At 50.6% G+C, this 21,820-nt stretch overlaps 1 protein-coding gene across 7 annotated transcripts in view; it reads left to right on the top strand.

Moving 5' to 3' along the window:
* Positions 1–1,227: 1,227 nt before the first annotated feature.
* Positions 1,228–21,820, top strand: part of IFT172 (intraflagellar transport 172) — a 553,694-nt gene continuing 533,101 nt past the window's right edge. For all 7 annotated transcript variants that reach the window (XM_063914906.1, XM_063914909.1, XM_063914907.1 and 4 more), the window contains exons 1-2: positions 1,228–3,239; positions 11,909–12,052. In XM_063914906.1, the coding sequence (XP_063770976.1) occupies positions 3,201–3,239; positions 11,909–12,052 (183 nt within the window). In that variant the 5' untranslated portion in view covers positions 1,228–3,200. The remainder of the gene's footprint in view (positions 3,240–11,908; positions 12,053–21,820) is intronic.

Raw genomic sequence — 21,820 nt, 5'->3', positions numbered from 1 at the left:
TACAGTAGGTTATACAGTGCAGTATGTAGGTTATACAGTGCAGTATGTAGGTTATACAGTAGGTTATACAGTGCGGTATGTAGGTTATATAGTGAGGTATGTAGGTTATACAGTAGGTTATACAGTGAGGTATGTAGGTCATGCAGTGCGGTATGTAGGTTATACAGTGCAGTATGTAGGTTATACAGTGAGGTGTGTAGGTTATACAGTGCGGTATGTAGGTTATATAGTGAGGTATGTAGGTTATACAGTAGGTTATACAGTGAGGTATGTAGGTCATGCAGTGCGGTATGTAGGTTATACAGTGCAGTATGTAGGTTATACAGTGAGGTGTGTAGGTTATACAGTGCGATATGTAGGTTATACAGTGAGGTATGTAGGTTATACAGTAGGTTATACAGTGCAGTATGTAGGTTATACAGTGAGGTATGTAGGTTATACAGTAGGTTATACAGTGCAGTATGTAGGTTATACAGTGAGGTATGTAGGTTATACAGTGCAGTATGTAGGTTATACAGTGAGGTATGTAGGTTATACAGTGCAGTATGTAGGTTATACAGTAGGTTATACAGTGCAGTATGTAGGTTATACAGTGAGGTATGTAGGTTATACAGTGCAGTATGTAGGTTATACAGTAGGTTATACAGTGCAGTATGTAGGTTATACAGTGCAGTATGTAGGTTATACAGTGCAGTATGTAGGTTATACAGTAGGTTATACAGTGCGGTATGTAGGTTATACAGTGAGGTATGTAGGTTATACAGTAGGTTATATAGTGAGGTATGTAGGTCATGCAGTGCGGTATGTAGGTTATACAGTGCAGTATGTAGGTTATACAGTGCAGTATGTAGGTTATACAGTAGGTTATACAGTGCGGTATGTAGGTTATACAGTGAGGTATGTAGGTTATACAGTAGGTTATACAGTGAGGTATGTAGGTCATGCAGTGCGGTATGTAGGTTATACAGTGCAGTATGTAGGTTATACAGTGAGGTGTGTAGGTTATACAGTGAGGTATGTAGGTTACACTGGTGCACAGTAACAATGTACAGTTAGTTATATGTAACCGTCCATCTCAATGTGTTTTAGGAAGAGAATTAGAAACTGGTTACCATGGTTACAGCAACTTCCTGCTGTAAACCGGATATTGCCTTCTGCCCACAGCCAACATGGCAGCTACTGCATATCCACCTGATAGAACGTGGTGACGTCACACGCGTCCTCTGCGTGTCTTGCGTCTGTTTCCAGAGCAACCGGCAGAGCAGCGTCATATAAACACCGTGTTACCCGTTATTGGCGGCGGGCGTGACCACTCGGATCCTGTGTGTGACCCGAGGAGACCCACAGCAACGGGTGTATATACTGAGGAGACCCTCACAGTACACAGCAGCGGGTGTATATACCCAAGAGACCCCCACAGTACACGGCCGCTGGGTGTATATACCGAGGAGATCCTCACAGTACACAGCAGCGGGTGTATATACCCAGGAGACCCCCACAGTACACGGCAGCGGGTGTATATACTGAGGAGACCCCCACAGTACACAGCAGCGGGTGTATATACCCAGGAGACCCCCACAGTACACGGCAGCGGGTGTATATACCGAGGAGACCCCCACAGTACACGGCAGCGGGTGTATATACCGAGGAGACCCCCACAGTACACGGCAGCGGGTGTATATACCCAGGAGAGCTCCACAGTACACGGCAGCGGGTGTATATACCGAGGAGACCCCCACAGTACACGGCCGCTGGGTGTATATACTGAGGAGATCCTCACAGTACACAGCAGCGGGTGTATATACCCAGGAGACCCCCACAGTACACGGCAGCGGGTGTATATACTGAGGAGACCCCCACAGTACACAGCAGCGGGTGTATATACCCAGGAGACCCCCACAGTACACGGCCGCTGGGTGTATATACCGAGGAGATCCTCACAGTACACAGCAGCGGGTGTATATACCCAGGAGACCCCCACAGTACACGGCAGCGGGTGTATATACTGAGGAGACCCCCACAGTACACAGCAGCGGGTGTATATACCCAGGAGACCCCCACAGTACACGGCAGCGGGTGTATATACCGAGGAGACCCCCACAGTACACGGCAGCGGGTGTATATACCGAGGAGACCCCCACAGTACACGGCAGCGGGTGTATATACCCAGGAGAGCTCCACAGTACACGGCAGCGGGTGTATATACCGAGGAGACCCCCACAGTACACGGCCGCTGGGTGTATATACTGAGGAGACCCCCACAGTACACAGCAGCGGGTGTATATACCCAGGAGACCCCCACAGTACACGGCAGCGGGTGTATATACCGAGGAGACCCCCACAGTACACGGCAGCGGGTGTATATACCGAGGAGACCCCCACAGTACACGGCAGCGGGTGTATATACCGAGGAGACCCCCACAGTACACGGCAGCGGGTGTATATACAGAGGAGACCCCCACAGTACACGGCAGCGGGTGTATATACCCAGGAGACCTCCACAGTACACGGCAGCGGGTGTATATACCGAGGAGACCCCCACAGTACACGGCAGCGGGTGTATATACCGAGGAGACCCCCTCAGTACACGGCAGCGGGTGTATATACCCAGGAGACCCCCACAGTACACGACCGCTGGGTGTATATACCGTGGAGACCCCCACAGTACACAGCAGCGGGTGTATATACTGAGGAGACCCCCACAGTACACAGCAGCGGGTGTATATACTGAGGAGACCCCCACAGTACACAGCAGCGGGTGTATATACTGAGGAGACCCCCACAGTACACGGCAGCGGGTGTATATACTGAGGAGACCCCCCACAGTACACGGCAGCGGGTGTATATACCGAGGAGACCCCCACAGTACACGGCAGCGGGTGTATATACCCAGGAGACCCTCACAGTACACGGCAGCGGGTGTGTATACTGAGGAGACCCCCACAGTACACGGCAGCGGGTGTGTATACTGAGGAGACCCCCACAGTACACGGCAGCGGGTGTATATACCTAGGAGACCCTCACAGTACACGGCAGCGGGTGTATATACTGAGGAGACCCCCACAGTACACTGCAGCGGGTGTATATACCCAGAGACCCCCACAGTACACGGCAGCGGGTGTATATACTGAGGAGACCCCCACAGTACACTGCAGCGGGTGTGGATACTGAGGAGAGTATAGCGTGCAGTGAGATTTACTATGCAGCTGAAGCACATGAAGAGTTTACTGACCCCACAGGTAATACTTCTGTGTATCATCTTGACTAGTGTGAGGTGGTGAACGTGACGTGAGATGTTGGGTGGTGAGGAAGGTGCTGGATCTATGATGCTGGATGGAGATGATGGTGCTGGTGCTCTAGTGTTGGTAGCTCTCTATGATGCTGGATGGAGATGATGGTGCTGTCTCCCTGTAGTGTTGGTTGGTAGCTCTCTATGATGCTGGATGGAGATGATGGTGCTGGCGCTCTGTAGTGTTGGTTGGTAGCTCTCTATGATGCTGGATGGTGATGATGGTGCTGGCTCCCTGTAGTGTTGGTTGGTAGCTCTCTATGATGCTGGCTGGAGATGATGGTGCTGTCTCCCTGTAGTGTTGCTTGGTAGCTCTCTATGATGCTGGATGGAGATGATGGTGCTGGCGCTCTGTAGTGTTGGTTGGTAGCTCTCTATGATGCTGGATGGAGATGATGGTGCTGGCGCTCTGTAGTGTTGGTTGGTAGCTCTCTATGATGCTGGCTGGAGATGATGGTGCTGGCTCCCTGTAGTGTTGGTTGGTAGCTCTCTATGATGCTGGATGGAGATGATGGTGCTGGCTCCCTGTACTGTTGGTTGGTAGCTCTCTATGATGCTGGATGGAGATGATGGTGCTGGCGCTCTGTAGTGTTGGTTGGTAGCTCTCTATGATGCTGGATGGAGATGATGGTGCTGGCTCCCTGTAGTGTTGGTCGGTAGCTCTCTATGATGCTGGATGGAGATGATGGTGCTGGCGCTCTGTAGTGTTGGTTGGTAGCTCTCTATGATGCTGGATGGAGTTGATGGTGCTGGCTCCCTGTAGTGTTGGTTGGTAGCTCTCTATGATGCTGGATGGAGGTGATGGTGCTGGCTCCCTGTAGTGTTGGTTGGTAGCTCTCTATGATGCTGGCTGGAGATGATGGTGCTGGCTCCCTGTAGTGTTGGTTGGTAGCTCTCCATGATGCTGGATGGAGATGATGGTGCTGGCTCCCTGTAGTGTTGGTTGGTAGCTCTCTATGATGCTGGATGGAGATGATGGTGCTGGCGCTCTGTAGTGTTGGTTGGTAGCTCTCTATGATGCTGGATGGAGATGATGGTGCTGGCGCTCTGTAGTGTTGGTAGCTCTCTATGATGCTGGATGGAGATGATGGTGCTGGCTCCCTGTAGTGTTGGTTGGTAGCTCTCTATGATGCTGGCTGGAGATGATGGTGCTGGCTCCCTGTAGTGTTGGTTGGTAGCTCTCCATGATACTGGATGGAGATGATGGTGCTGGCTCCCTGTAGTGTTGGCTGGTAGCTCACTATGATGCTGGATGGAGATGATGGTGCTGACGCACTGTAGTGTTGGTTGGTAGCTCTCTATGATGCTGGCTGGAGATGATGGTGCTGGCTCCCTGTAGTGTTGGTTGGTAGCTATCCATGATGCTGGATGGAGATAATGGTGCTGGATCCCTGTAGTGTTGGTTGGTAGCTCACTATGATGCTGGATGGAGATGATGGTGCTGGCGCTCTGTAGTGTTGGTTGGTAGCTCTCTATGATGCTGGATGGAGATGATGGTGCTGGCACTCTGTAGTGTTGCTTGGTAGCTCTCGATGATGCTGGCTGGAGATGATGGTGCTGGTGCTCTGTAGTGTTGCTTGGTAGCTCTCGATAATGGTGCTGGCGCTCTGTAGTGTTGCTTGGTAGATCTCTATGATGCTGGCTGGAGATGATGGTGCTGGCTCCCTGTAGTGTTGCTTGGTAGCTCTCTATGATGCTGGATGGAGATGATGGTGCTGGCTCCCTGTACTGTTGGTTAGTAGCTCTCTACGATGCTGGATGAAGGTGATGGTGCTGGCGCTCTGTAGAGTTGCTTGGTAGCTCTCTAAGATGCTGGCTGGAGATGATGGTGCTGGCGCTCTGTAGTGTTGCTTGGTAGCTCTCGATGATGGTGCTGACGCTCTGTAGTGTTGGTTGGTAGCTCTCTATGATGCTGTATGGAGATGATGGTGCTGGCGCTCTGTAGTGTTGCTTGGTAGCTCTCTATGATGCTGGCTGGAGATGATGGTGCTGGCGCTCTGTAGTGTTGGTTGGTAGCTCTCTATGATGCTGGATGGAGATGATGGTGCTGGCGCTCTGTAGTGTTGGTTGGTAGCTCTCTATGATGCTGGATGGAGATGATGGTGCTGGCGCTCTGTAGTGTTGGTAGCTCTCTATGATGCTGGATGGAGATGATGGTGCTGGCTCCCTGTAGTGTTGGTTGGTAGCTCTCTATGATGCTGGCTGGAGATGATGCTGCTGGCTCCCTGTAGTGTTGGTTGGTAGCTCTCCATGATACTGGATGGAGATGATGGTGCTGGCTCCCTGTAGTGTTGGTTGGTAGCTCACTATGATGCTGGATGGAGATGATGGTGCTGACGCACTGTAGTGTTGGTTGGTAGCTCTCTATGATGCTGGCTGGAGATGATGGTGCTGGCTCCCTGTAGTGTTGGTTGGTAGCTATCCATGATGCTGGATGGAGATAATGGTGCTGGCTCCCTGTAGTGTTGGTTGGTAGCTCACTATGATGCTGGATGGAGATGATGGTGCTGGCGCTCTGTAGTGTTGGTTGGTAGCTCTCTATGATGCTGGATAGAGATGATGGTGCTGGCACTCTGTAGTGTTGCTTGGTAGCTCTCGATGATGGTGCTGGTGCTCTGTAGTGTTGCTTGGTAGCTCTCGATAATGGTGCTGGCGCTCTGTAGTGTTGCTTGGTAGATCTCTATGATGCTGGCTGGAGATGATGGTGCTGGCTCCCTGTAGTGTTGCTTGGTAGCTCTCTATGATGCTGGCTGGAGATGATGGTGCTGGCTCCCTGTAGTGTTGGTTGGTAGCTCCCTATGATGCTGGATGGAGATGATGGTGCTGGCTCCCTGTAGTGTTGGTTGGTAGCTCTCTATGATGCTGGATGGAGATGATGGTGCTGGCTCCCTGTAGTGTTGGTTGGTAGCTCCCTATGATGCTGGATGGAGATGATGGTGCTGGCTCCCTGTACTGTTGGTTAGTAGCTCTCTACGATGCTGGATGAAGGTGATGGTGCTGGCGCTCTGTAGAGTTGCTTGGTAGCTCTCTATGATGCTGGCTGGAGATGATGGTGCTGGCGCTCTGTAGTGTTGCTTGGTAGCTCTCGATGATGGTGCTGACGCTCTGTAGTGTTGGTTGGTAGCTCTCTATGATGCTGTATGGAGATGATGGTGCTGGCGCTCTGTAGTGTTGCTTGGTAGCTCTCTATGATGCTGGCTGGAGATGATGGTGCTGGCGCTCTGTAGTGTTGCTTGGTAGCTCTCGATGATGGTGCTGACGCTCTGTAGTGTTGGTTGGTAGCTCTCTATAATGCTGTATGGAGATGATGGTGCTGGCGCTCTGTAGTATTGGTTGGTAGCTCTCTATGATGCTGGATGGAGATGATGGTGCTGGTGTTCTGTAGTGTTGGTTGGTAGCTCTCTATGATGCTGGATGGAGATGATGGTGCTGGCGCTCTGTAGTGTTGGTTGGTAGCTCACTATGATGCTGGATGGAGATGATGGTGCTGGCGCTCTGTAGTGTTGGTAGCTCTCTATGATGCTGGATGGAGATGATGGTGCTGGCGCTCTGTAGTGTTGCTTGGTAGCTCTCTATGATGCTGGATGGAGATGATGGTGCTGGCTCCCTGTAGTGTTGGTTGGTAGCTCTCTATGATGCTGGCTGGAGATGATGGTGCTGGCTCCCTGTAGTGTTGCTTGGTAGCTCTCTATGATGCTGGTTGGAGATGATGGTGCTGACGCTCTGTAGTGTTGGTTGGTAGCTCTCTATGATGCTGGCTGAAGATGATGGTGCTGGCGCTCTGTAGTGTTGCTTGGTAGCTCTATGATGCTGGCTGGAGATGATGGTGCTGACGCTCTGTAGTGTTGGTTGGTAGCTCTCTATGATGCTGTATGGAGATGATGGTGCTGGCGCTCTGTAGTGTTGGTTGGTAGCTCTCTATGATGCTGGATGGAGATGATGGTGCTGGTGTTCTGTAGTGTTGGTTGGTAGCTCTCTATGATGCTGGATGGAGATGATGGTGCTGGTGTTCTGTAGTGTTGGTTGGTAGCTCACTATGATGCTGGATGGAGATGATGGTGCTGGCGCTCTGTAGTGTTGGTAGCTCTCTATGATGCTGGATGGAGATGATGGTGCTGGCGCTCTGTAGTGTTGCTTGGTAGCTCTCTATGATGCTGGATGGAGATGATGGTGCTGGCTCCCTGTAGTGTTGGTTGGTAGCTCTCTATGATGCTGGCTGGAGATGATGGTGCTGGCTCCCTGTAGTGTTGCTTGGTAGCTCTCTATGATGCTGGATGGAGATGATGGTGCTGGCGCTCTGTAGTGTTGGTTGGTAGCTCTCTATGATGCTGGCTGAAGATGATGGTGCTGGCGCTCTGTAGTGTTGCTTGGTAGCTCTATGATGCTGGCTGGAGATGATGGTGCTGACGCTCTGTAGTGTTGGTTGGTAGCTCTCTATGATGCTGTATGGAGATGATGGTGCTGGCGCTCTGTAGTGTTGGTTGGTAGCTCTCTATGATGCTGGATGGAGATGATGGTGCTGGTGTTCTGTAGTGTTGGTTGGTAGCTCTCTATGATGCTGGATGGAGATGATGGTGCTGGCGCTCTGTAGTGTTGGTTGGTAGCTCACTATGATGCTGGATGGAGATGATGGTGCTGGCGCTCTGCAGTGTTGGTAGCTCTCTATGATGCTGGATGGAGATGATGGTGCTGGCGCTCTGTAGTGTTGGTTGGTAGCTCTCTATGATGCTGGATGGAGATGATGGTGCTGGCGCTCTGTAGTGTTGGTTGGTAGCTCTCTATGATGCTGGATGGAGATGATGGTGCTGGCGCTCTGTAGTGTTGGTTGGTAGCTCACTATGATGCTGGATGGAGATGATGGTGCTGGCGCTCTGTAGTGTTGGTAGCTCTCTATGATGCTGGATGGAGATGATGGTGCTGGCGCTCTGTAGTGTTGGTTGGTAGCTCACTATGATGCTGGATGGAGATGATGGTGCTGGCGCTCTGTAGTGTTGGTAGCTCTCTATGATGCTGGATGGAGATGATGGTGCTGGCGCTCTGTAGTGTTGGTTGGTAGCTCTCTATGATGCTAGATGGAGGTGATGGTGCTGGCTCCCTGTAGTGTTGGTTGGTAGCTCTCTATGATGCTGGCTGGAGATGATGGTGCTTGTGCTCTGTAGTGTTTCTTGGTAGCTCTCGATGATGGTGCTGGCGCTCTGTAGTGTTGCTTGGTAGCTCTCTATGATGCTGGAAGGAGATGATGGTGCTGGCTCCCTGTAGTGTTGCTTGGTAGCTCTCTATGATGCTGGATGGAGATGATGGTGCTGGCGCTCTGTAGTGTTGCTTGGTAGCTCTCTATGATGCTGGATGGAGATGATGGTGCTGGCGCTCTGTAGTGTTGCTTGGTAGCTCTCTATGATGCTGGATGGAGATGATGGTGCTGGCGCTCTGTAGTGTTGCTTGGTAGCTCTCTATGATGCTGGATGGAGATGATGGTGCTGGCGCTCTGCAGTGTTGGTTGGTAGCTCTCTATGATGCTGGATGGAGATGATGGTGCTGACGCTCTGTAGTGTTGGTTGGTAGCTCTCTATGATGCTGGATGGTGAGGAAGGTGCTGGTGTTCTGTAGTGTTGGTTGGTAGCTATCTATGATGCTGGATGGAGATGATGGTGCTGGCGCTCTGTAGTGTTGGTTGGTAGCTCACTATGATGCTGGATGGAGATGATGGTGCTGGCGCTCTGTAGTGTTGGTTGGTAGCTCTCTATGATGCTGGATGGAGATGATGGTGCTGGCTCCCTGTAGTGTTGGTTGGTAGCTCTCTATGATGCTGGATGGAGACGATGGAGCTGGCGCACTGCAGTGTTGGTTGGTTGCTCTCTATAATGCTGGATGGAGATGATGGTGCTGGCTCCCTGTAGTGTTGGTTGGTAGCTCTCTATGATGCTGGATGGAGGTGATGGTGCTGGCTCCCTGTAGTGTTGGTTGGTTGCTCTCTATGATGTTGGATGGAGATGATGGTGCTGGCGCTCTGTAGTGTTGGTAGCTCTCTATGATGCTGGATGGAGATGATGGTGCTGGCGCTCTGTAGTGTTGGTTGGTAGCTCTCTATGATGCTGGATGGAGATGATGGTGCTGGCTCCCTGTAGTGTTGGTTGGTAGCTCTCTATGATGCTGGATGGAGGTAATGGTGCTGGCTCCCTGTAGTGTTGGTTGGTTGCTCTCTATGATGCTGGATGGAGATGATGGTGCTGGCGCTCTGTAGTGTTGGTAGCTTTCTATGATGCTGGATGGAGATGATGGTGCTGGCGCTCTGTAGTGTTGGTTGGTAGCTCTCTATGATGCTGGATGGAGATGATGGTGCTGGCTCCCTGTAGTGTTGGTTGGTAGCTCTCTATGATGCTGGATGGAGGTGATGGTGCTGGCTCCCTGTAGTGTTGGTTGGTAGCTCTCTATGATGCTGGCTGGAGATGATGGTGCTTGTGCTCTGTAGTGTTTCTTGGTAGCTCTCGATGATGGTGCTGGCGCTCTGTAGTGTTGCTTGGTTGCTCTCTATGATGCTGGAAGGAGATGATGGTGCTGGCTCCCTGTAGTGTTGCTTGGTAGCTCTCTATGATGCTGGATGGAGATGATGGTGCTGGCGCTCTGTAGTGTTGCTTGGTAGCTCTCTATGATGCTGGATGGAGATGATGATGGTGCTGGCGCTCTGTAGTGTTACTTGGTAGCTCTCTATGATGCTGGATGGAGATGATGGTGCTGGCTCCCTGTAGTGTTGGTTGGTAGCTCTCTATGATGCTGGATGGAGATGATGGTGCTGGCGCTCTGCAGTGTTGGTTGGTAGCTCTCTATGATGCTGGATGGAGATGATGGTGCTGGCGCTCTGTAGTGTTGGTTGGTAGCTCTCTATGATGCTGGATGGAGATGATGGTGCTGGCGCTCTGTAGGGTTGGTTGGTAGCTCACTATGATGCTGGATGGAGATGATGGTGCTGGCGCTCTGTAGTGTTGGTTGGTAGCTCTCTATGATGCTGGATGGAGATGATGGTGCTGGCTCCCTGTAGTGTTGGTTGGTAGCTCTCTATGATGCTGGATGGTGAGGAAGGTGCTGGCTCCCTGTAGTAGTGGTTGCTGGCTACCTGTAGTGTTGGATGCTGGCTCTATGATGCAGGAAGGTGCTGGCTCCCTGTAGTGGTGAGTGGTAACTCTCTCTGATGCTGGATGGTGAGGAAGGTGCTTGCTCACTGTAGTAGTGGTTGCTGGCTCCCTGTAGTGTTGGGTGCTGGTTCTATGATGCAGAAAGGTGTGGGCTGACTGTAGTGGTGGGTGGTAACTCTCTCTGATGCTGGTGGTGAGGAAGGTGTTGGCTCACTGTAGTGTTTGGTTCTGGCTCTGTGATGCAGGATGGCAATGAGGGTGCTGGCTCCATTTAGTGTTGGGTGTTGGCTTCCGGTAGTGTTGGTTGGTAACTCTCTATGATGCTTTGTGGCGAGGGAGGTACTGGCTCTCTGTAGTGTTAGGTGGTAATTATCTATGATGGTGGCTGGTGAGGAAAGTACTGGCTCCCTGGTGTTGGGTGCTGGCTCTTGGTGGTTCTGGCTGGTGAGGAGGATGCTACCTCTCTGTAGAGTTGGGAGCTGGTTCTCTTTGTGCTGAGTGGTGAGGAGGGTGCTGACTTTCTCTAGTTTTGTGTGGTAGCTCTCTGGTTCTGGCTTTTGAGGAGAGTGCTGGCTCTACGTAGTATTTGGTGGGGGATCTTGGATGGTGATGAGCTACTATCCTGGTCCCCAACACCTGATGCTCAGCGTTGCTTGTACGAAGATCTGCTCTTCTCCCCCAGTACCCAGTGCCGGGTGCTGCCTGCACTAAGCTCTGCTCTCCTTGTTCCCAGAACCCAGTGGTTGGTGCTGGTCTCCCCATAGCACAGCCTGCAGAGTAAACACAAATAGTTATATGCATTTACTAAGTATTCTAGTCCCATCGCCTCATGCCATGACTTATCACCTGAAGTGCCAGTGCTGCATCCTGGTTCCTTGTTGCACAGAGCACTTGTTTCTTCTTACTACCTGTCACAAAAATACATTTAAATATAATGATTTCTTCACCATCTTGTTTGGGATGAGCTGGAGCCAGCCACAAAGCATTGTGTAGGAGTAATGGATGTCATGTGTTTGGCCCGTGGTCTCCTGTCTTGTATGGGGCAGCTGGAGCCAGTCACAAAGCATTGTGTAGGAGTAACGGATGTCATGTGTTTGGCCCGTGGTCTCCTGTCCTGTATAGGAACCTGGAGCCAGCCACAAAGCATTGTGTAGGAGTAATGAAGCATTGTGTAGGAGTAATGGATGTCATGTGTTTGGCTGGTGGTCTCCTGTTTTGTATGGTGGAGCTGGAGCCAGTCACAAAGCATTGTGTAGGAGTAATGGATGTCCTGTGTTTGGCCGGTGGTCTCCTGTCTTGTATGGGGCAGCTGGAGCCAGTCACAAAGCACTGTGTAGGAGTAATGTATGTCATGTGTTTGGCCGGTGGTCTCCTGTCTTGTATGTGGGAGCTGGAGCCAGTCACAAAGCATTGTGTAGGAGTAATGGATGTCATGTGTTTGGCCCATGGTCTCCTATCTGTATAGTGAGATATCTGTCTGTTCTTGTAGGATGGGGCAGCGAAAGTGACCGCTATGGCCTGGGCGCAGAACAATGCCAAGTTTGCTGTCTGCACGGTGGACAGAGTGGTTCTTCTCTATGATGAACATGGGGAAAGAAGAGACAAGTTCTCCACAAAGCCTGCTGATGCCAAGGTGAGGACATCCGAGTGGAGGCTGCCCTCCCAGTTAGGGACAGTGATCTGTATGGGGTCATTCTCCTGTGTTATTGCTGCTCAATACAATGTGGTGTAGACAATCACTCACAACATAGTGTCGTATGTCCTAATTTACCAATATGTGCGTTCGATCTTAGACTGGGTGTGATGGAACACATGATGATAGGCGGGGTGTGATGTCACTGGTAGGGATATATCACATGATGGTAGGTGTTGTGTGATGTCACTGGTAGGGATGGAACACATGATGGTAGGTGGGGTGTGACGTCACCGGTAGGGATGGAGCACATGATGGTAGGCGGGAGGTGATGTCACTGGAACGGGTAGAACACATGATGGTAGGCGGGTGTGATGTCACCGGTAGGGATAGAACACATGATGGCAGGTGGGGTGTGATGTCACCAGTAGGGATGGAACACATGATGATAGGCGGGAGGTGATGTCACTGGTAGGGTTGGAACACATGATGGTAGGTGGGGTGTGACGTCACCGGTAGGGATGGATCACATGATGGTAGGCGGGAGGTTATGTCACTGGTACGGGTAGAACACATGATGGTAGGCGGGTGTGATGTCACCGGTAGGAATAGAACACATGATGGTAGGTGGGGTGTGATGTCACTGATAGGGATGGAACACATGATGGTAGGCGGGAGGTGATGTCACTGGTACGGGTAGAACACATGATGGTAGGCGGGTGTGATGTCACCGGTAGGAATAGAACACATGATGGTAGGTGGGGTGTGATGTCACTGGTAGGGATGGAACACATGATGATAGGCGGGATGTGATGTCACTGATAGGGATGGAACACATGATGGTAGGCGGGAGATGATGTCACTGGTACGTGTAGAACACATGATGGTAGGCGGGTGTGATGTCACCGGTAGGGATAAAACACATGATGGTAGGTGGGGTGTGATGTCACTGGTAGGGGTGGATCACATGATGGTAGGCGGGTGTGACATTCTCCCAGCGACACCAGTGGCTGTCTTTTTTCTCATGGACACTTCCACCATACAAATCCCGTGAATAGACTCCGGATATATCTGGGCACACAGCATTCTGGGTATTCATATACCTTTATATACGACTGAAGTGCCATAAGTCCTGGGATAGCGCTATGTAAAGGTAATGGTAGGTGGCGCCCCCATACTGTGATGTTTTGGAAATGGCCGGACCTGCATCAGTTGTAATCTGACCTCTCGTGAGTCAGTTTGAGCTCCGGCTGGGCTGCTCATGGCAAGGTGGCGTGAGTTTTTGGAGTTGGAACAGGGCATGATTGTGGGTGCCTGACCGATCAGATATTCCATTTCTAAAATTGTGCGGACATTCAACATTCCTCGATCTACGGTGACATGTGTGTACGTCAGGCGCCTATCCAGCAGTCCGTGCGGGAGGTACCAGAGGCGTACCCAGCATTCAGTGCAGGAGGTACCAGAGGTGTATCCAGCAGTCAGTGCAGGAGGTACCATTGGCGTATCCGGCAGTCGGTGCGGGAGGTACCAGAGGCGTATCCGGCAGTCGGTGCGGGAGGTACCAAATGCGTATCCGGCAGTCGGTGCGGGAGGTACCAGATGCGTATCCGGCAGTCGGTGCGGGAGGTACCAGAGGCGTATCCGGCAATCGGTGCGGGAGGTACCAGATGCGTATCTGGCAGTCGGTGCGGGAGGTACCAGATGCGTATCCGGCAGTCAGTGCTGGAGGTACCAGAGGCGTATCCGGCAGTCGGTGCGGGAGGTACCAGAAGCGTATCCGGCAATCGGTGCGGGAGGTACCAGATGCGTATCCGGCAGTCTGTGTGGGAGGTACCAGACTCGTATCCTGCCGTCAGTGCGGGAGGTACCAGAGGCGTATCTGGCATCAGACGTATCAGTGCCGCGGTTGTTAGCTTTCATGGAATAAGGGAAGGAGCAGGTTCGGGATTCAGAATTGGATCCTTCTAACCACGGATGCAAGTCTCAGAGGTTGGGGAGCAGTCACTCAAAGGAAAAAGTTCCAAGGAAAGTGGTCAAGTCTGGAGTCCATACTTCAGATAAACATTCTGGAACTAAAGGCCATATACAACGGCCTTCTTCAAGCGGCACATCTTCTGCAAGATCGGGCCATACAGCTCCAGTCGTACAATGTCACGGCACTGTCTTACATAAACCGTCAGGGCGGAACGAAGAGCAGAGCAGCAATGTCAGAGGTAACAAGAATACTCCTCTGGGTAGAAAAGCACATAGTGGTGCTATAAGCAATCTGCATTCCGAAAAAGGTCATTCCTTCCCTAATACAAGCTAGGAAGGGAGTTACGTCCAAACATTACCATTGCATTTGGAAAAAGTATGTATCTTGGTGTGAGTCCAAGAAGTTTCCTACTGTGGAGTTTTATTCAACTGGGATGTTGTCTCCTCTTCCTGCAAGCAGATGTGGATGTGGGCCTACGGTTGGGATCCGTAAAGGTCCAGATTTCGTCCCTATCCATTTTCTTTCAGAAACGGTTGGCTTCCCTCCCTGAGGTTCAGACTTTTTTGAAAGGGGTTCTGCACATCCAGACTCCCTTTGTGCCACCTACGGCACCCTGGGATCTTAACGTGGTGTTACAGTTCCTCCAATTGGATTGGTGCAAACCTCTACCGGAGTTTGAGGTCAAGTTTCTCACGTGGAAGGCTGTCACTCTGTTGGCCTTAGCTTCTGCTAGACGTTTGTCGGAGTAGGGGGCTTTATCTTGTTAGAGCCCCTACTTGATCCTCCATGAAAATAGAGCTGAGCTCCGGACACGTCAGCAGTTCCTTCCAAAGGTTGTGTTGGCATTTCAGATCAACCAACCTATTGTGGTGCCAGTCTCTACTGGTTCCTCAATTTTATCAAAGTCCTTGGATATTGTGAGGGCTCTGAAAATCTATGTGAAGAGGACTGCTCGTCACAGAAAATCGTACTCTTTGTTTGTCCTGTATGATCCCAAGAAACTTTTGTGTCCTGCTTCTAAGCAGACGATCTCTCGCTGGATCAGATTCACTATCCAGCATGCGTAGTCTACGGCAGGATTGCCGTGTCCTACATCTGTTAAGGCCCACTGTACTCGTAAGGTGGGCTCTTCCTGGGCGACTGCCCGGGGTGTCTCGGCTTTACAGCTTTGCCGAGCGGCTACTTGGTCAGGGTCGAACACATTTGCTAAGTTTTACAAGTTTGATACTTTGGGCTCTGAGGACCTGAATTTTGTTCAATCAGTTCTGCAGGAGCCTCCGCACTCTCCCTCTCGTTCTGGGAGCTTTGGTACATCCCCATGGTAGTAATGTGGATCCCAGCATCCTCTAGGACGTAAGAGAAAATAGGATTTTAATTACCTACCCTTAAATCCTTTTTTTTGTAGTCCGTAGAGGATGCTGGGCACCCGCCCAGTGCTTCATATTCCTGCATTGTTACTTGGTTCAGTGTTGTTGTTTCAGCTGTTGCTGAATTATTCCAAGTTGGTTGGCTTGGATTTCTGTTCTGTGTGTGCTGGTGTGAATCTCACCACTATCTGTGTATTTCCTTCTCTCGAAGTATGTCCGTCTCCTCGGGCACAGTTTCTAGACCGAGTCTGGTAGGAGGGTCATAGAGGGAGGGGCCAGCCCACACTATTAAACTCTTAAAGTACCAGTGGCTCCCAAAGGATCCATCTATACCACATGGTACTAAATGGACCCCAGCATCCTCTACGGACTACGAGGAAAGGATTTACTGGTAGGTAATTAAAATCCTATTATCACTAGCCTGTGATGGTGTGACCGGACGCCTTTCGTTCACGTTCCGTCCCCAGTGCACAGAATGGAAGGTTAGGTCACACGGGACCTGACCACATAGGGGATTCCCGCTTACCGTCAGTAACTGCCTGTTACTGACTCCACCCACTGTGCTGTGGGCGGGTTTATGCTGCCACCACCAAACTTCTAACCTGCCGTGGCGTTTGGAACCACGGTTCTGCTCTGTATGTGCCGACACGCTGCCTTACCACACCTGTGTGGTGTTGACGAATCCCCACTAGCCACTTGCTAGGCGGTAGCTGGCGGAAGGCGGAACTTGGAGACGTTAGGTGCTTCCCTGGACAGCTGGAGGACGGGGCTATGTTTGGCATAACCCTGTAGGTCACAAGATGAAGCAATCTTCTTGAGGCAGATGATGTTTGTTTGCTCAATAATAGTCTTAAAAAAGACTTCCCTATTGCTAGGGGCAACAGCATACAACAAGATGTTCCAGCAGAATGAAGATGGTACAATACCACTCTGGAGGCACGCAGGCCTCCTTTTTATGTCAATTTTCCACACAGTACACCAGGGGGTCATGTCCTCCCTGAGCCCTTTCTATCCAATCAAGATATCTTAGAAAATACAAATAAATAAATTACATTTCAAAAGGAGATAAGTGCAATAAAACAATATCCTCCTTCCTGTGACGCAGACAACGTAACGTTTGGTATCAGATCAACATTCACTATTGATAAATTTATCACATAGCTTCAAAATACAAATGTTTCTGGTCATTCTTATCTCCATGCAATCCCAGTGTTTGGGATTACAATAGGAAAGGCTGCAACACAACAATCAGTCTTCCTTCCTGCATCTGACATTCAGGGTTCGTATATCAAATTAAATCATTACATGAAACTAGTTCCAAGCCCAGAACTACTTTACATATGGGATAAGGAGATTCCCTGTGATTAGCATCTTTCTCTAAGGAACTTACACATCAAAAGGTATTGTCATTCACACCTCTCTGCTAGGACAAAGCCATTAGCATGCCACTTCCTATTTCCAGAGAGACTGATATAGTAAGTGCATTTTCCCCTTTAAAATACAGATGACCACATCTTGAATATAAATACAGTTAAACATGCAATCCTACAATTGTGCACAGAGCACTACATATGACATGTTAAAACACATCATTAAACATACTTTTAAACAGTCCGAACCCAGCGCCGTAAGTACGTTTAACAGTGACGCCAAGCGCCTTTTGTCCAAATGGTGCCGGGCAGCTGAGGATTAACCCCTTCAGTGCCACGGCCGCCATTACACATGTGGCTGGTTAGTCTCTCCGGTCACAGATGGGTATACGGCCGGGGTCCCTTTCTGAGGCCATGTTATATATCCCCAGCCTGTGATGGGTATACTGTCAGTGTCCCGGTCTGAGGCCAGCCTAAGCGTGGGGCCATGTTATATATCACTAGTCTGTGATGGGTATACGGTCGGGGTCCCGTTCTGAGGCCATGTTATATATCCCTAGCCTGTGATGGGTATACTGTCAGTGTCCCGGTCTGAGGCCAGCCTAAGCATGGGGCCATGTTATATATCACTAGTCTGTGATGGGTATACGGTCGGGGTCCCGGTCTGAGGCCAGCCTAAGCATGACGCCATGTTATATATCACTAGCCTGTGATGGGTATACGGTCGGGGTCTGGTCTGAGGCCATGTTATATATCACTAGCCTGTGATGGGTATACGGTCGGGGTCCCGGTCTGAGGCCAGCCTAAGCATGGGGCCATGTTGTATATCACTAGCCCGTGATGGGTATACGGTTGGGGTCCCGGTCTGAGGCCAGCATCCTCATTTCTCTATCGTCCTAGTGGATGCTGGGGTTCCTGAAAGGACCATGGGGAATAGCGGCTCCGCAGGAGACAGGGCACAAAAGTAAAGCTTTCCGATCAGGTGGTGTGCACTGGCTCCTCCCCCTATGACCCTCCTCCAAGCCAGTTAGATTTTTGTGCCCGGCCGAGAAGGGTGCAATCTAGGTGGCTCTCCTAAAGAGCTGCTTAGAGAAAGTTTAGCTTAGGTTTTTTATTTTACAGTGAGTCCTGCTGGCAACAGGATCACTGCAACGAGGGACTTAGGGGAGAAGAAGTGAACTCACCTGCGTGCAGGATGGATTGGCTTCTTGGCTACTGGACATCAGCTCCAGAGGGACGATCACAGGTACAGCCTGGATGGTCACCGGAGCCTCGCCGCCGGCCCCCTTGCAGATGCTGAAACATGAAGAGGTCCAGAATCGGCGGCAGAAGACTCCTCAGTCTTCTAAAGGTAGCGCACAGCACTGCAGCTGTGCGCCATTTTCCTCTCAGCACACTTCACACGGCAGTCACTGAGGGTGCAGGGCGCTGGGAGGGGAGCGCCCTGGGAGGCAAATGAAAACCTATTTGGCTAAAAAATACCTCACATATAGCCTCCGGGGCTATATGGAGATATTTAACCCCTGCCAGAATACACTAAAGAGCGGGAGACGAGCCCGCCGGAAAAGGGGCGGGGCCTATCTCCTCAGCACACAGCGCCATTTTCCTTACACAGCTCCGCTGGTCAGGACGGCTCCCAGGTCTCTCCCCTGCACTGCACTACAGAAACAGGGTAAAACAAGAGAGGGGGGGCAAAATAGTGGCAAAAATTATATTATAAAAGCAGCTATACAGGGAGCACTTATTATAAGGCTATCCCTGTCATATATAGCGCTTTTGGTGTGTGCTGGCAAACTCTCCCTCTGTCTCCCCAAAGGGCTAGTGGGGTCCTGTCTTCGTTAAGAGCATTCCCTGTGTGTCTGCTGTGTGTCGGTACGTGTGTGTCGACATGTATGAGGACGATATTGGTGTGGAGGCGGAGCAATTGCCAAATATGGGGATGTCACCTCCTAGGGGGTCGACACCAGAATGGATGCCTTTATTTATGGAATTACGGGATAGTGTCAACACGCTAAAGCAGTCGTTTGTCGACATGAGACGGCCGGACAATCAGTTAGTGCCTGTCCAGGCGCCTCAAACACCGTCAGGGGCTGTAAAACGCCCTTTGCCTCAGTCGGTCGACACAGACCCAGACACAGGCACTGATTCCAGTGGCGACGGTGACGAATCAACCGTATTTTCCAGTAGGGCCACACGTTATATGATTTTGGCAATGAAGGAGGCGTTACATTTAGCTGATACTACTGGTACCACTAAACAGGGTATTATGTGGGGTGTGAAAAAACTACCTATAGTTTTTTCTGAATCAGAAGAACTAAATGATGTATGTGATGAAGCGTGGGTTGCCCCCGATAAAAAGATGCTAATTTCAAAGAAGTTATTAGCTTTATACCCTTTCCCGTCAGAGGTTAGGGCGCGCTGGGAAACACCTCCTAGGGTGGATAAGGCGCTCACACGCTTATCTAAACAAGTGGCGTTACCCTCTCCTGAGACGGCCGCACTTAAAGATCCAACAGATAGGAGGATGGAAAATATCCAAAAAAGTATATACACACATACAGGTGTTATACTACGACCAGCTATAGCGTCAGCCTGGATGTGCAGTGCTGGAGTAGTTTGGTCAGAGTCCCTGATTGAAAATATTGATACCCTGGATAGGGACAATGTTTTACTGTCTTTAGAGCAAATAAAGGATGCATTTCTTTATATGCGTGATGCACAGAGAGATATCTGCACACTGGCATCACGGGTAAGTGCTATGTCCATTTCGGCCAGAAGAAGTTTATGGACGCGACAGTGGTCAGGCGATGCGGACTCAAAACGGCATATGGAAGTTTTGCCGTATAAAGGGGAGGAGTTATTTGGAGTCGGTCTATCAGATTTGGTGGCCACGGCTACAGCCGGGAAATCCACCTTTTTACCTCAAGCTACTCCCCAACAGAAAAAGACACCGACTTTTCAACCGCAGTCCTTTCGTTCCTTTAAAAACAAGAGAGCAAAGGGATATTCATATCTGCCACGAGGCAGAGGAAGGGGGAAGAGACACCAACAGGCAGCTCCTTCCCAGGAACAGAAGCCCTCCCCCGCTTCTACAAAAGCCTCAGCATGACGCTGGGGCTTCTCAAGCGGACTCGGGGGCGGTGGGCGGTCGTCTCAAGCATTTCAGCGCGCAGTGGGCTCACTCGCAGGTAGATCCCTGGTTCCTGCAGATAATATCTCAGGGGTACAGGTTGGAACTAGAGACAGATCCGCCTCGCCGTTTCCTGAAGTCTGCTTTACCAACGTCCCCCTCCGAAAGGGAGACGGTTTTGGAAGCCATTCACAAGCTGTACTCTCAGCAGGTGATAGTCAAGGTACCTCTTCTACAACAGGGAAAGGGGTATTATTCCACTCTATTTGTGGTACCGAAGCCGGACGGCTCGGTAAGACCTATTCTAAATCTGAAGTCCTTGAACCTGTACATAAAGAAGTTCAAGTTCAAAATGGAGTCACTCAGAGCAGTGATAGCGAACCTGGAAGAAGGGGACTTTATGGTGTCCTTGGACATCAAGGATGCGTACCTCCACGTTCCAATTTACCCCTCACACCAGGGGTACCTCAGGTTCGTTGTACAAAACTGTCACTATCAGTTTCAGACGCTGCCGTTCGGATTGTCCACGGCACCTCGGGTCTTTACAAAGGTAATGGCCGAGATGATGATTCTTCTTCGAAGAAAAGGCGTATTAATTATCCCATACTTGGACGATCTCCTAATAAGGGCAAGGTCCAGAGAACAGCTAGAGAGGGGATTAGCACTGTCTCAAGAAGTGCTAAAACAGCACGGCTGGATTCTGAATATTCCAAAATCCCAGTTAATGCCGACAACTCGTCTGCTGTTCCTAGGGATGATTCTGGACACGGTTCAGAAAAAGGTTTTTCTCCCGGAGGAAAAAGCCAAGGAGTTGTCTGAGCTTGTCAGGAACCTCCTAAAACCAGGAAAGGTGTCTGTACATCAATGCACAAGAGTCCTGGGAAAAATGGTGGCTTCTTACGAAGCAATTCCATTCGGCAGATTCCATGCACGAATTTTCCAGAGGGATCTGTTAGACAAATGGTCAGGGTCGCATCTTCAGATGCACCAGCGGATAACCCTGTCTCCAAGGACAAGGGTATCTCTTCTGTGGTGGTTGCAGAGTGCTCATCTATTGGAGGGCCGCAGATTCGGCATACAGGATTGGATCCTGGTGACCACGGACGCCAGCCTGAGAGGCTGGGGAGCAGTCACACAAGGAAGAAACTTCCAGGGAGTGTGGACGAGCCTGGAAACGTCTCTTCACATAAACATTCTGGAACTAAGAGCAATCTACAATGCTCTAAGCCAGGCAGAACCTCTGCTTCAAGGAAAACCGGTGTTGATCCAGTCGGACAACATCACGGCAGTCGCCCATGTGAACAGACAGGGCGGCACAAGAAGCAGGAGTGCAATGGCAGAAGCTGCAAGGATTCTTCGCTGGGCAGAGAATCATGTGATAGCACTGTCAGCAGTGTTCATCCCGGGAGTGGACAACTGGGAAGCAGACTTCCTCAGCAGACACGACCTTCACCCGGGAGAGTGGGGACTTCATCCGGAAGTCTTCCACATGCTGGTAACCCGTTGGGAAAGACCAATGGTGGACATGATGGCGTCTCGCCTCAACAAAAAACTGGACAGGTATTGCGCCAGGTCAAGAGATCCGCAGGCAATAGCTGTGGACGCGCTGGTAACGCCTTGGGTGTACCAGTCGGTGTATGTGTTTCCTCCTCTGCCTCTCATACCAAAAGTATTGAGAATTATACGGCAAAGAGGCGTAAGAACGATACTAGTGGTTCCGGATTGGCCAAGAAGGACTTGGTACCCGGAACTTCAAGAGATGATCACGGAAGATCCGTGGCCTCTACCTCTAAGGAGGGACTTGCTTCAGCAGGGTCCCTGTCTGTTTCAAGACTTACCGCGGCTGCGTTTGACGGCATGGCGGTTGAACGCCGGATCCTAAAGGAAAAAGGCATGCCGGAAGAAGTCATTCCTACTTTGATTAAA

The sequence above is a fragment of the Pseudophryne corroboree genome, chromosome 4, assembly GCF_028390025.1.
Source record: "Pseudophryne corroboree isolate aPseCor3 chromosome 4, aPseCor3.hap2, whole genome shotgun sequence".
Lineage (NCBI taxonomy): Eukaryota > Metazoa > Chordata > Amphibia > Anura > Myobatrachidae > Pseudophryne > Pseudophryne corroboree.
The sequence above is the reverse complement of the archived record's forward strand: the minus strand, read 5'-3'. Positions and strand labels throughout refer to the sequence as shown.